Source organism: Perissodus microlepis, chromosome 15 (assembly GCF_051167445.1).
Source record: "Perissodus microlepis isolate ML-2025 ecotype Zambia chromosome 15, ASM5116744v1, whole genome shotgun sequence".
In the NCBI taxonomy this organism is placed as follows: domain Eukaryota; kingdom Metazoa; phylum Chordata; class Actinopteri; order Cichliformes; family Cichlidae; genus Perissodus; species Perissodus microlepis.
This window is the reverse complement of record NC_140475.1, coordinates 14069321-14085531: the sequence shown is the minus strand read 5'-3', so window position 1 is coordinate 14085531 and position 16211 is coordinate 14069321. Positions and strand designations below refer to the sequence as shown.

At 40.5% G+C, this 16211-nt stretch overlaps 1 protein-coding gene across 1 annotated transcript in view; it reads right to left on the bottom strand.

Moving 5' to 3' along the window:
• The window catches only part of ezrb (ezrin b), a 30478-nt gene that overhangs the window by 8902 nt on the left and 5365 nt on the right, over positions 1-16211 (bottom strand). The window contains exons 3-8 of the mRNA XM_084954368.1: positions 14375-14458; positions 8530-8625; positions 6476-6750; positions 5498-5581; positions 5244-5390; positions 206-302 (exon numbers count right to left, since the gene is read on the bottom strand). Of these exons, the coding sequence (XP_084810494.1) occupies positions 206-302; positions 5244-5390; positions 5498-5581; positions 6476-6750; positions 8530-8625; positions 14375-14458 (783 nt within the window). The remainder of the gene's footprint in view (positions 1-205; positions 303-5243; positions 5391-5497; positions 5582-6475; positions 6751-8529; positions 8626-14374; positions 14459-16211) is intronic.

Here is a 16211-nt window from a genome sequence, read left to right as displayed (position 1 = left end):
CCCCCTCCGCTGCAGAGAAACATGATACCACAGGCAAAATGGAAGCTGCGAGCTTAAATACAGAAACACACTGTAACCCAATACGCCCTGAAAAGCCTGATATTAAAGACAAAGAATGCTTTAAGTAAGGGAAATTACATAGAAAAATAGGACCTTTGAAAGAAGAGGTGTGTGTGTGTGTGATTGCTTAGATGAGATTTCTCACCGGAGATTTCTTGTCAATAGGCTTGATGATGAATTTCTTATCATTGAAAGAAATGTTTCTGATTTCACTCCAGGGGAAGCCAATCTTAGGGGTCAGTCTGAAGGAGAAAGCACAAGAAAATAAATGTGAAATATATGGGATAATGTGGGTGTCCACTGGGACACAATAATAATCATTTTCTGATATAGTGTGACCTCCCTGCATGCTTCCACTGAGATAGATATTGGTGCCAATACAGTGTTTTAAACATAAAAACCTGAATTGTCTGCTAAGTACGAGTGAATATTTCCACCAAAAATGTATTGTACATAATTAACCACAGCTTTCTTTTTTCACACTGTAAAAAACTGATTGCTCTTGGTCTTCTCTTGTATGAACTGTTTTGTTATCTAGATGGCCTAAAAAAACATCAGTATTTACACCTCCGCCTCTTTAAAAAAAATGGACTTGCACGGAGCATGATGATGAAATAAAATACTACATCACACCCAGTTTTTATTGTCTTCATACTGGTTTCAGGTCTCGTCCTGAGGTTTTATTGCTGGTTTACACGGCACTGAAAGGTTTAGCACTTTCATCCTTAGACAAGTGTCTCTTTCATTCTGTTCCAAGCTCAAAATACTGACCTACAATGACAAAGATCTTAATAAAATTAGACTTTTTAAGTAGCTTGAGTGCTTGCTCCAATAAAATGTATTTTATTACAATTTAAGTAATGTTTCCAGCACTTTCCTTGGAATAATGTGCATTCTTATCAGTTGTTATTAATACTTCAGCTCCAGCAGTTAGTAGATTAATAGACAAGTAATCAGCAACTGAGAAGCAAGTCATCGTTTCACTTTTCTCGAATTTATGCTAAAATCTCTAGTTACAGTTTTTCAAATGTAAAAAACTCACTTTTTATGTCACATTATTTTATTTTGGACTAAACAACCAAACTGAAGGCAGCTTGGAGTAAATTTGTGACTCTCAATTCTAGCCCCATTTATTGTAAGAATAAAGACAGTTTACATATCATAAAGCTATAGAAATACACTGAACAATCTCATTTGGATCACATTTCATTCATTCTGAGTCAGAATAATCCTCTTAGCATGGATTTCAGTAACGAAGTACGAGGGATGAATCTGGGGTGTGGCAGGCTACTTGTAGTGCCAGAAAAAAAAACTGAATGAATGCCTGTCTTTCGACACAATGGAGAGGCCGATAATGTGATAATCTGAAAAAGCAGCCGCACACCTGCCAACGAAACTATGAAACTATGAAACTATGAAACTATACTCCCTGAACTGGAATTTCGCTCCAGCTGACCCTGACACATGCCTGTGGAATTGAGAAAACAATGTGGAAGTTATCTGCTGAGTATTTCTATCACACTTCTGTGGTCTACGGAGGTGTGCTTTATCAATTCATTTTGGTAACACAGAACTCTTTGCTCAAAACTTGTTTCGATTTTTGCTTTGAAAAGGAGAAACCATGAATAAATGGATTTTACTACCAAGTCTCTCTTTTAACCAATTCACTAATGTATAAGAATTCATGTGTAAGAAATATTAGCATTTGATTGCAATGGCTGCAAAAACCAAATGCATGAGTAATAAAAGGTGTGCTCCAGCTTCAGGTACTGCTGCAGTCTGTAAATGAAAATTTGTTGTAAAGTGACAGTAAAAGGTCAGATAATGATAGCTGCACAAAGCTGAATAGATAACAGAGAGTAATGCTGCATACTCGGGATACTCTGAGACAGAGCTGCATGGGTGCAGCCGTCTTTGCTTCAAGCTGTACACTGGTCCTACAAAAAGCTATGTTGTAGCTGTTTACTGGCACCAGGGGGCAGTGTCAAGAAAATGTGTGGAATAACTGGTCTGTGGGCTACTCTTGTTTGAGTTTCTGCTGTTATGTGTCCTTTTGCTGAGCTCTCATTGCGAAAGACTTTGCACCTCCGAGACTGATTCTCAGCTGGAAAAGGGTGCATGCCCACTCCGGATCAGAATGGAACTGAAAGGCAGACTGGTGTGGCATCTTGGTGACAGGGATACTGTATCGGAGAGAAGGCAAAGCTATAGATTTACAAGCTGGATGCAGTGACCAAAAGAATGATATTGGAGATAGAACTGGCAAAAAGGACCTTCCTTCAAAGGGAGTCTGGACTCAGTGTCAGAGATAAGGAGAGGAGATCAGTCATTCAATAGGGACTCTGAGTAGAGCCACTAAACGAAGTGGTTCAGGCATTTGACAAAGACCTCTCCTGGGTGCAATGTTTCAGGCATGTCCTACTGGAAGGAGTCACTGTGGCAGACCCAGGACACAATCAAGAGTTTGTGTCTCTAAGTTGGCTTGGAAACACCTTGGTGTCCCCATGGAAGAGCTGAAGGAGGTGGTCAGGAAAAGAGATGACTGGGCGTCTCTGAGTGGACTGCTGTCCCCACGAGCCAGCCAAGTAGCAGAAAACAGATGATGGCTGTTAAAAACAATGAAAACTGTCCACTGCAGCTGCTGTTTATGTCTTTCATGCTGCTTTTTGGAGCTTTTTTTTTTTTTTTTTCAAATTAGCAATATTTCCTCTTCATGGTTCCCCTGTCTGCTTATGCAAATTTAAAATTCCAACCTACATCAAAATCCCCTGCACACAAGTGCATCTGTACAGGTTGCATACCCAAAATCATTCACTCTATGTAGTAAAATGCCTCCACAAACAGACACAATTCTCCTTGAGACACCAGACTCATTCTGCTGATAATATCATTTATTATTTGCTGACTTTAGTAGCTAGCAGAACTAACTTACATCTGAATGTGCCACCAATTAATTTAAGAACCGTCTCATTATGCTTAGGCCCAACTGGTTACCAGTTTTTAGGCCTGGGGATTGCAACGATGATGGACAGGAATCACAAATCATCACTTTCACTGACTGACAAAGAAGTCTAAACTAAAGCTTAAATGAGTGACTAATTAAGAAACAACCGTGTGGTAATATGTGGCATTAACAGCTACTCAACGAACAAAAAGGCAAAAATTATCAGCCAGCATCTTTACTCTTTTAAAATATGCATCAGTAATCTACCGAAAATCCCAATATTGGTCAGGCTCTACAACAAAAAAATGTATTAAAGTAACTTGTATTGATATAAAAAATATATATAAATAACTGTTTCAGGTCCAGTGTGTCATTCAAGCTTGGACTATTCAGTGCTACACAGTTAAGGCCAATTAAGAATCTATTTATTACACCCGTTTAACTCCTAAATGCTAAAAAGTGAATTTAGTGTGTGAGGCTGCACTTGCCTGCTAAAGACAAAGCTTTGGCTGAAAAAAAGCAAAAACTGCCCTTTAAAAATGAGCTACAGCAGCGGGAGCAGAAGGAGTTAATCCAGCTCCAGCCTGGGTGAAACCTTGGCTGCACTGTTGCATTGTGGGCTTGCTGCCCTCATTGGAGAGAGAGTGTTGTAGGTTTGCTTCGCATTCTTAAGTGCTGCACAGCTTGAAAAACCAGTCGGCGTAGCCATGGTTACAGCAGAGGGCACCATGGAGGAGAGGCATTTTTATGCTGATCCCAGCGAGCGCACAAAGAGACACTCACACGAGACCTGGTCTGATTCCTAACAATATATTTGCTCTCTTCTTGGAGGTTTCATACCTCAAGCTGTTAAATTAGACTTAAAGTGAAATGAAGCGCAGGAATGACTCAAACACAATGGCAGTAAGGGTAATTAAATCATTTAGATTTGAGAGGACAATAAACCAAGCTTGTAAATGTTCAGTTAGAGGCCTGATGAGGGAGCTGAGATGCCAAGCTTTCTCTTTAAAACGTCACCATTGTGCTGTGCTCATTTGTTCCACAGACATAGCAGACCGCACTGCATGGCAGGAAAGTGGACAAACTTAATACGTGAAGAGCGACAATCGAAGCCAAAGCTGGCAGCTTTTCCAAGCACGGGGTCAGTGACTGAAATGCAAGTCATCTGGGATGGAGTGCCCCTTTAACACAGTGTACTTCACTCCAGTAACCACACACAGGAGGCCACAGGGGATCTCAGAAGTCATTTCACCAAACCAGATGGTGATTATCTCCCAAAGTGTCTTGGCCTACAAACAAAGTGGAAAATCACAAGCAATGCCAGAAAGCAATGTGGAAACACCCAATCACCAGTGTGTGTTGGATCTCTCAAAAAGTAGGTCTGCCTTCAAGCACAGCACCACAAACTGATCAAAGGATAGAAAAAATACAAACATTTACTTTGTTTTATTTGTTTGTTTTTAACAGAAAAAATGGGTAGAGATTGACTGCACACTTTAGCCTGGTTAAGCAAGTTTATCTCAGTGTTACCAAAGGTGAGAACGAGAACTGAATCAGATGGAATGAAAGGCGAGACAAAATGTCTGCAGCTTTTGTATATCATCTGCATGTTTAAATGGCCCAAAAATGCGTCAGGAGATTTTTCTCCCATTCAGAATTATGTAGAGCATGAAGTGAACCTCTACAAAAACTGATAACCTTTATCTCTAAAAGAGATTAGGTCACAGTCACCCAAGGCAGTCAAAAAATAAGTACTAAAGTCATGAAACCACATTATGTGCCAACTTGTGGTCCAAAACCCAGAAGAACTCCAAATAAGAACCTATTATTTGACCTGCACAGCAGACTTTTGACTCAAAGTAAACTTTTTTTTTAAATTTCTAACTGTCTGTATCTCCTGTGTCTTCATTGTTATTCTTGTCATACTGCCTGCTGTAGAACAGGAACAGTGATTAAGCATAGACATGAACCTGGCTCAGCCAGTTTAGTTGTGCAAATGGTAAATGGACTGGTTCTTATGCACCACTTTTCAACTCTACTTGAGCACTTAAAGCGTATACAGCATGTCTCAAGCCCTTTTTCTACACCTAACACTCACACCACAGATTGCTGGTGATGGTTCAATCTGATTAGTAGATGGCCTGGTCTACCTCCTGAGCCACAGCCACCCCAGGGCCACAGCTACTCCAACAACAAGAAGAGACACCAACACCGAGGCCGTGTACTTGAAGGAGCTTACTTGTCATCCTTCTCATAAATATTGAGTCCCAAGGCGTCCACTCCCAGACGCAGCTCTGTTCCCTTCTTATTCTTGATGTCGAAGTAGTTGACTCCGTACATTTCAAGGTCCTGGGCGATCTTCAGGTACTCCAGCATAGCATCCTCCCTGCAAGAACAGGCAAAGATCAGGACATGAAAACCACAATTCCTTTTAGTAATGCAGGATTACACAAAAATAATTCTTAACAGAACTGCAGAAAAACAGTAACTCACTTCAGCATCCCGTGGTGCTCCTCGTGCCACACCTGGATCCTCTCCTCCCACTGATCTTTGGATAACTTGTGCTGTTCCATGACTCTGTAGACAGAAACAGAGAAAAAAATTTATGGGATTAATGTAGAAATATGCTATTTTCATGCAGTTTCTGTGGTATAAAGTGGAACTTTATGCTATGGGATAGCTGATCTGGGAATTTTGTTCTCTTATCCTGCATCAAAGATATAGTAAAAAGCACAAAATGCTGTTGAGTTACTTTGGACTTCACGCTCCATCCTAATGCATATATGTTCATGTCTGTGTGGTTGGAGGGGCTTAGAGCTGCAGGCGTGGTTTTTTTGTTGTTGTAGATTTCTAGAAGAATTTCAAATTTCTTGCTTAGGTTCAGTACAAGGCAGCACTTTGTTGTTTAGTTTTGCAACAATCTCTACACCTTTGGGACAGACACATAAAGCATTACGCCCAGACATTTAAAGTGCCAATCCCTGACATACCCACTCACATTTAAAATCCTGTTCCTGGTTACTAAGGGTGGTAAAAATGGACTCCTACTTTTAACCTGTAGGAGTGTTTGATGATAACTGGCACGTAAAAAATAAATAAATTTATATATATATATATATATATATATATACATATATATATATATATATATACATATAGTAACTGCATATATCTAGGTGAGGGTGGAACAAGAGCCAATCTAAACAGATTACAAACATAATTTGCTCTTGATTCATTGTTAATTAGAAACAATGTTTCCTCAATAAAATCCATCTCCTCTTTTGTTTCTTTGGGTGGAGACACTATGAATTTCTTTGGAGCTGGTTCAACCAGTGCTGCTGATTTTAAGCATGCTACTTCCTTTTTTCGAAGAAATTTTCCCCATTAAAAGCAAAAAAGGACAAACAAGTGATTTAGATTAATAAGCCAAGTCTGCAAGTCTCAATTAGTGGCTCTGAGCTCACATCTCACCTGTGTGGCAGTAGGCGCTCAGACACCAGGTACCCAGGCCGGTGGACATCCTTATCGTAGTCTCCAAACTTGGCCTGAACAGAGTAGGAGGCCAGCAGCACGGCTGTCTCTGGTGGGCAGTAGACCTCGTCACTCAGGATGCTCTCCTTCACCTGCAGAAAGAAGAGCTTCTGGGTGATCTCCTGGATCAGCTCCTCAGAAACGTCCTCAGGGAAGAACTTGCCACGAAACTTGAACTGCAGGGGGTTCTCCTTCTTCACATCCTGAGATGACACCTGGAGAGAAATTATACAATAAACATACTCACTTACTGCCTTGATAAGTTGGTTAAATAAGAGGCTGATATCTTATCTAAGCAACTGCTATCTCAAAGTATTCCAAGTAATTTTATGGACGGGTTTTCATTTTCTTTTCAAAATGATTGTCAAGCTGTGACTTCAGTTTCAAATTGTAAAACTGGACTGTATAAATGCCAGAACTGTCAGAGTGTAAATCAAGACTTTCCGTAGCAAGAATCATCCTGTGAATCATGACGCTATAAAAGCATGTTTTAAAAACAGTTTCTCTAACAAATTTACTATTATTGGCTACAAAACAATCACAATCGGTGGTATAAATAATGGATTTGATCCACACTTTAAACCGTATGAAACCCATTGCGCTGTAATGACCTTAAAAGGGGGATCTGCCCTTTCATTTAGTCGAAATAAACTTTATTAACTCCCAGCTACAGTGTATGTTTACACAATACACCTCTTCCTCTCATTTCAAAACAGGAACCAGGCAGTCTTGATGAAGAGAATGGGACCAGGAATATTCCAGTTTGATCATTGCATTGTGCTGATGAGCTGCACTGTCAGCAGACAGTGTACAGTTTGCTGCTGCTGACTGAGGCAAGTATAACTCTCTCTTTCTCTCTCTCTCTTTCCCTCTCTCTTCGAAAAAAAAATTATAAATTGACAGGACAGATTAGCATCGTTTCTGGCATTTGTTTCATTCAGAAAGGTATTACTCATAACCTTTCTTTTCAAATCTATTAGAGATAAACAAGATCGGTGTACTCAACATTATTTTAAAAATCTGAGCTTAACCCTCCTCATGGGAGCCGAAAGAGGCTGGTGTACATTTCAAAACTTATCCCACACATTTTTCTTTCATGTAAAAACATGGTGCCTCCCTCCTTGCTTCAGTTTGAGATTCAGAAGTAGCACCCAACTAGTGGTTCAAATTTGGAATCCATCAATTATCGTCAGATCAGATTATTAGGACAGGATCAGCTGCAGAGTTGAACATGTGGACTATGGACATATGACTTTATCACCTGGCTGATTTTCTTTAGGCTGCTCCCTTATTCACAAGCTTCACGTTTGATTTGGCAGATTTATTTTTATTTTAAAAACCTAATGCCCTCTTGACGCAACCCCAAAAAGGATCTGGGCCCCCTCCCGGAATCGAACCAGGGATCTTTTGTTTGTCAGGCAAATGTGTGCTTTTCACAAGACTGTTTTTGTCCGTTTGATAATGCAGATCAACACTGAGCCGAGGCCAAGTAAAGTGTGTTTACTCAGGGAAAGAGAGGAACATAACAGAGGCAGCTATGGTTCACAAAGAGTTCATACTCTTTGTCAAATTATCCACCTCCAGCTGATAACATGTAGCCCTGACCCCCTCCACCCCTTCCAACCTCCTTAGCCACCGCAGCACACAGAAACCAGGTGCCATGTCATATTACGCATATAGCAATATAGCAGCTACTGACTGAATGAAAGGCAAACAAGAGACCTTTGAATACATCGCCCCCTCAGAACAATGCATTCTTTCTCTATTACTCCATACTAATCAAAAGGGAAGGGTGTGAAAGGAGCCAAGCAGACATGACATACACACACAGTATGCAGGAATCAGGTACCATGTAATGAAAAGGAAAGTGCCCATCAAAGTATAAATAAGACACAGGTTTGGCATTATCAATAATAATAATCATTCACAATTAAGTATCAATACACACACACACACACACACACACAAAAACATATTTTAAAGCTGGGTTTTACCTTTTTGTCCAGTTTTAGCCAAGTGTGGTAACCTTTGCCGTCCACATACTGAAGCCCGAAGTACCAAATTTCACGCAAGCCAATGGTTTTTACCACCTGCACAGAGAAACAGAAAGCACTCAGATTTAGCAGAGCTACAACAGCTATTCCTTTTATCGCCTAACGCACTACAACAGAAATCTTTTTGTAGCTTAATAACATTTTTATTAACTGGATGTGACACAAAGTTTTTCATTTTCAGAAAAATACAAAGATCGTGGCCTTCATGCCTTGTAATTTTCCACATAATCACACTAACTTGTAATTTTTCTCCTCTCACAATGACGAGTTGTGAAAAGGCCTTTGAAGGATTTTCAACCTTCGGCAAAGTCTATACAATCTAACCTTAAGATGACATGCTCAGGTACCACAGTAATCTGGTGGACAGCCCTCATAGTATTACACATTCTCAGGCTTTAGTTAATGCAGTTAGACACTGCCAGGACAAACAAAGGTACGCTCTTAAATGCTACATGTTTGATCCCTCTGGCCACATAAGATCCTGGGCATGAACCACTGTAAAACCATTCACTGTATTCTCACTGGTCTCTGAGGATCCCTGAGGGACATTTTCTTTTAAATCACAAAAAACACAGTTAAGACAATAAGTAAATCGCCACAACAATAACTGGAAAATATCATTTTTAAGGATCATTCAATATTGATAAGTAATCATGCAGCAAAACAAGACTCTTTTGATTAAATGCAACACTTAGCTAAATCCACAATGTTTTTCTCTTCTTGATAGATATCAACAAGTCCCTGAACGAAAGAAGACTGGCTTTGTTTTAGACCTTTAGATGGATTGTATTTAGTGCAGCAGCAACAAGACGAGAGCCTGGAATAAGAGAGCAAGAGCACTTCAGCCTGCATCTCACCTGTAGTGAAACTCATAAGGCTTGAGAAAACAATCGGTCCTTTCATGGTGCTTTTAGATTTGGGGTCCACAGACTGAGAGGGAGAGATACCAGAAGGAACAGCGACACATATACCTAAATGAGCTTCTGTTTCACATTCAGTTGAAGAAATCCCTGATACCACTTACCAACAACATTGTGGTTCACCTAAAAAAAATAAACTAGCTTCCAAAATATGCTGTACAAGTTACGGACACCTGCTGACAAAGGATTTTGAAAATAATACAGTTCATTAGAGGTGGATTAAATCTGAACCTGGGGACACGGTTTAGTGGACTGACTTCGCAGCAGGGTGATTTGGCAGGTTGCCTCGACTTTAATGGGTTGCTGCTAGTTTACCTCAATATCTGTCAAGAGCTCTGAAACCCGAGCGTAGCACTTATTCCCTCCGAGTAAAACATTCCAGTTAGAAACTTAGCTTCAAGGTTTTTGGAAATTCAATTTAAGCCTTTTGATTACATTTTTAACATTAAACAAAATCCTATATGGTCACAATACCTTACTGTTAAAACTATAAAGTAAAACCAGTAAGACAGTTATAGGGTTAAAGTGGTAGAAAATGAATCAATAGACTGAATCCTTTGACTATTTGTTTAAGTTTTAGCAATGGCTTATGTCATTATGTAATAATGAGCTTCAGCATCACTGTAACATTACATTACTGAAGTCCTGTATTGAAGTCTCTCGGTGTTTTAACTATCACTGTCTTGATATTGGTGGAGTCAATCTGACAAACAAACCAAAGACACTACATGCTTATCACAACAGTGGCCCACCCTAAAGCACACCCTGCTTTACTGCACTTTTTGACTTTGATGGGATCATCATTCACAAAAACAAACATTGGATTATATTTACTGAAACTAACAACTGAGACCACAAACTCACAAGGAAAGTGTTTACTGAAGTTAATCATCAACTGAGTTAAAGGGTAGCTTTTCATAGACTTTAATGTAGCTGGACTACTTTTTGCAACCAGTGGAGTCGCCCCCTGTGGGCCACTAGAGAGAATGCAGGTTTAAGGCAGGCACACCCAAACAAGAGGCCATTACTCTTCCTCACGTGCAGTTCACTGCAGAAAACAAGACACTTTCCCTAGTTCTCACTACTGCAAATACTCTGTGTGGTTTAAGGAATTGTCTGCCCTCACCTTGCTAGCACTAAAGTCTTATGAAATCTGCTTATATATTTGCTACTAGTTAGGCAGCACTAACTGAAAACTCTTTATTTTGCTAATGATCAGCCTGATTCTCATCCAGAATGAGAATTTCTCATTTTCTTTCAGAGAATGTGTTACGTCCTACCTGCCAGACAGGATATTCACATAACTGAATTTTTACCCAGGAAGCTCTCTGTTAGCACTTTGTCAAGTTTATATCTTTAAGTTACATTGAAATGAAGCATCGTAAAGCAAGTGATCTGCAGTATGGGGCTAACACTGAATCCCAGAATCCCAGCTTTAGTTACGAGGCTGTAATGTCTCCTAATGTTTCTGTCCGTAGCAAAAATGACAAAATGTTTCAGACTTTTAAATTAATGACTATTACCTTACATATGAGCCTTTTTTCAGTGCTGAATTGAATGCCTTTTGGCTAACTTGTGGATGGTTTTACTAAAAAATTCTTGATGACATTAACCAGCATGAATAAGTTAATTTTCATACATAAAACCAAAGAGGCCAAAGAGGCAACCAGGACAGCTCTGCATTTTTCTGGCAATGATTAAGAAAAGAGGGGGAAAACACCTGTGAAATATTTAGCAGTCAGGTTAACGCTAAAAGCCATCAGACATTGAGTGAAAGTCTCTCCTACTGGTTTATGGGAGCTCAGGCCTTGTGGTAAAAGACAGGAATGCCACTGGCCTGAAAAAGCATTACTCACTGGATCCCCCAGGCAGACTAACCCAGAGTGTTCCAGTGACTGAGGCAGGGAAGGGAGAGGTTCCCCCCAAACATGGACCGACCACGACAAAGATGGAGTGTGCCCTGAGGTGGGAGTGCCGGTTCGAGGCAAATGACAATGACCATGACCAAGGGAGTGTTGAAAAGCCAGAGTTGCTCATTTTAATAACTAAGAATAGCTCTACCATAACACAACCACAAACATCCCACATTGGAACATGTTACCTCTCTTGACGAGGAACTCAGCAATGTTTTTGTATGAATCTTTGACATATGGGGTTGGGTGCCACATTGTTCTGCTGCCACCTGTCAGACATATTTCTTGGACTTGGATTTGGTTCAACACATTGCTGAACTGTTTAAAAACGTTGCCATGATTTCAGCTGCTTCACAGCAATTGTCCCTCCAGCTTTTAACTGATCCAAACCAGTTCTACAGAGCTGAAGCTGAAAATCTGTCGAAACCACACCGACGCAGGAGAAAGTATCTGGAGGCCGAACGTGGCCAGATTTAACTAACCACTGCTACTACTGTAAAATGCAGTGGCAGTGATTTTCCTAACTGTGGCTTAAGGCAAAACGAATAGAAGCAGAAGTCACATGGAAGTGAAACCGTATGAGGGTGTGTAGGGGAGTGGCAGGCATTTCTCCTTAACAGCAGCATGACAAGGACGAAGGCTATGATCAGCGCTGACCACACGGGCCACACCAGGCCTCACATTCGCACTGGGAATGAGCTCACTGTTGTTACTCAGCATTTCCACAGAAGCTGCTGAACTCTATGAGGGTACTTCTGTTTTCTGTTGCCGACTGCTTTCAAGGCTTTCAAAAAATATATATATTTTTTTTAAAATCAGGCACAAACAGACTTTAGGGCCAAGGAATTTCCAAAGTTACTGTCACACATTTAAACCTGGAGGCACAGTGAACGGTTTCTCAAAGCTTTGGAGATAATTTCCCATGGTTGGAGTAGCAAATTGTATTGATGTATAAAAATAGAGCATTGTGAACTGTCTCTGGCACTCACAGAGAGAGAATGATTATCTGTGGCACACCCTACTTACAGCCATTGTAACAAGTAGGCAAATAAAGAGAGGTCAACATCAGGGTCTTTAGTTCATCTTTACTTCAACAAAACTAGTGACGATGCCTCTGCTATTTGAAAATTTGTTATGAACTGATCAGTTACATGCAAGTAATTCATACACCACTTTGCACGAGACATCAAACATGAGCATTTTTGAATCTGGATGTTTTTGTTGTGATTTTTTTAGGTCAATACTACACTTAACATGACTGCATTCAAATGTCTTTGACTAAAAAAAAAAAAAAAATCAATCCACAGTCGGCTTTACTTTGCTATTGAAAAACAAGTTAAACAGGAAGTGGCTAAAACAATGCCTTCCCTCTCCTGGTGCTGTCGTAAAAGCCACAGAGGAGCTCATACTAATGACTCGTCATCTACATTTGGATCTTTGCTACAGAGTTTCACAATGGCCTCATAAGCAACAGGAAAGTGAAAATTAAAATGGTCTTCTTTAGTAAGGCAGGTGACCAGTAATAGCAACAAGAAACAAAGCCACATGCTATGATTACGTAATGTCATTCACCGTAGTGGGTAAAAATATCAAACTGACTTACATAAACACTCAACTCGCCCCGATGGAAGACTACAGAAACATAAATCTGAGGTTAAATGCCAGCACAATTAAGCTGTAAGGCTTTGCAGAACAATGAAGCAACCAGTAATAATTTACAGTCAGTGAAGACCACCGTTCACTAGACAGCTACAGTCACAACAGGTAAATGTTTACTTCACTGTGACCACACCTTTCACTCTGCACTGACACTGTGTAACCAGCCACACAGACTTCATTCACCACTTTAAGCCATAAACCATCAAGTTGATTGACATATTCATCAAGTTTCATGTTCGCTTCATCTTAAGCGTTACATTCAGCTGTTGTTCTTCATCACCGGAAACTTTTAATAACAGTCCCTGATGCTGAAAAGGAGTCTTTAAGGAAAAAGATCCTGTATTCTGGTCTGTGCTGGACAGCTTTTCAGGCCCAGAAGTAATGACTGGAAAGTCACAACAGCCCAGTTTACTGGTGCAATAATACAGGTCACAGCAGTTTGAAAATTAATCTAAATGCAATTCTTTCTGGAAAGGAAACTTGATTTGACAAATATTTTGATTTATAATGTGCATTAACTTAAGTAAAGATTGAAACATTGTGAATTGAGTAAGTGCATGCACTGAAAACATGTTGGTAATTAGTTGTTTTATTGCCAGCAGAGACAATCATTACAGTATGAACATTAAATGTTAGCTGAAGCCAGGAACTGCTGCATAAACACTGTAAGCAACAGGAAGCAGCTAGCAAAACTCAACAAAATCTCCCAAAAACACATCTTTTAATTCTTTTATTTATTTGGGTAAGGGACATGAGGCCTCAGGAGGAAGAATGGGAACAGTGAGATTTTGACACTCAGTATGCAAGCACTTAGTCTTCAGTCACACAGTCTTAGAGACCAGTCAGTGACCCCTGGCAACCTTCAATCACTGGGGGGAAAAGGTGGTTACTAACAGATTGCCACGGTCACCTGTACTTACCTGTGTCATAATTTGTGTCAGATAATTTTCCTCCATCCCACTCTAACCCTTATATCCTCTTCTGTCACAACTCTGCGTGTCCTCCTTCAGTACATACATAAACCTCCTCTGCAGTCCTCCTCTTTCTTCCTGCCTAGCAGCTCCTTACTTAGCATCTTTGTCCAGTATATCCACTATCCTTTCTCAGCATGATTCCTAATTTTGTGCCAAACTATATTCACCACCTTGGCTAAAAGATTCAAAGACTTTATATCAAAATAAATCCCAAATTGTTAACTTTTCCACATAATATTGTTTCCAAAGTCTTTAAAATAGAGTTTTAAAAGGCCAACACTGATGCCACAGTCAAGTACAGAGGTGATATGCACTTTACCTGGTCAAACAGCTGCTTGCCGGTGGTGCTGGGCTGGATGGCAAATTCCAGCTCAGCGTCCATGGTGGTGACGCGAACATTGACCTGCAGAAAAACATGAGAAAAAAAGTTCAAATGCTGACCCAGAGACACAGAGGGGTGCTTATAGGAAAAAAAAAACAAAAAAACAAGGTAAATCATACTAAACTGCTGCAGAACATAGCTGCAATGTGTGTGTTTATGTGTGTTTGGTAAGGGGGGTGTATTTGCAGAGTAAACAGAAGGGGCTCTGCTTTCTCAGAGACAGACCAGCTGATTGAAGGGAACTGTGCTGCAAAACTGGAGGTGTTATTGATTAAAATATGCAGTGACGAGTCCAACTCATGAAAGTAAGATTATATATCATAAGCACAACTTACACCAGTTTCCCAAGCTAATAATGGCACAATGTATGTTATTCTGGATGGTTCAACTGAAGTAACTCCATTCACTCAGTCCTATTCAAAACTTCAGAGTCTTTCAGTTCTCTGGTTAATGACTGATCACAGTGACCTGTGCTTACAAAAAGAGGAGGTCCATCGTACTGAAACCTGCTCTACAGGCCCAGAAGTTAATGTCCACTCACAGCCATCCACCCCGGTGATTAACGTGCAGAATCATTTCAAACAATATGACTGCCGTGCTTCGCTGAATAATGAAAACTGACGTCAAGTGTGTCTCATAACGGAGAGAAACAGTATTCTGTATTGTCGGTTTGGTTAGTAATCAGTAAGACCATGCAACAATGCACAAATATTTACAGTGGCTGCTTTGAGGTAACCCACATACTGAACCTCTTTTCTGTGGCTATAATGTCAACCGTCTCTGGTATTTGGGGGGGTTATGAAAAGGCACAGATACTCAGGGTATTGACTGAGCTTATTAATGCCCAGTGAAAACGATACAAAGAGGTTAGTGGACACAGAGTGAGGAGAGAGAAAGGCCTCCAGTGACATCTTTCATCTCCAGTCCATTGTGAACTACACTGAGCCTCAGCGGTGAACAAACTGAATGACGCCCACTGGAAAAGGGATATCTGGGCCAGAGCAGCGACGAATCTGGTGACTCAGAGGGCCGCTGATTCCCATGAAGCTTTGCGGACTGATCAACTAACTGTTACACGCAAATCCTCCAGGGAAGGCAAATCCAATCACAGCAGTGCATGGAAAAGCACCTCACCGCTGTGCCCTTCAGGACATTGTAAGAGCACAGCAGTCAAGTCAGTGGATATTCAAAATGCCCCATTTTCTGCCCCAGTCTGCTGCTGCTATCAAGTCAGGTTAGCCAGTCAACTCACATGACATTAAAACCCAGCAGCAGCAAAGCAAACTCTGTTTTACCAACAAAATAAAAACAATGAAGCACTGAGCTCAACCCTCTAATGGCACATGTGCGTACAATTTGAAAGGTTTTGAGTCATTCGCCCAATTAAGCAACCCCTACCCGCTTCAAGTCACAGCTTGGAGGTTGGAGAAGGAGGGGAAGCACTGCATTTACTTTACACAGCAAAACAAAGCTCTCCTTTCAGTTGCAGTGCCCCAGTAGCCTCCAATATCACCATCTACATCCCAGAGGAGCCAGATGACCTACCACAAAAACTTCACCAGAATCGCTCAGAAATGGCTCTATTAAGTATTATTTTTCAGGTTTCTTCTGTTTAAATTACTGTTCTCTAGCGCTTACAGTTTGAGGTGTTACAAATACAGTTACAGATGTAACAGTTACAGATGGAGCATCTAGAAGGAAAAAAAACACACACCCTAACCAGAAGAGAATGGAATATATGAATATGTGTAGGAGACAAGCCAGTGGAAACCAG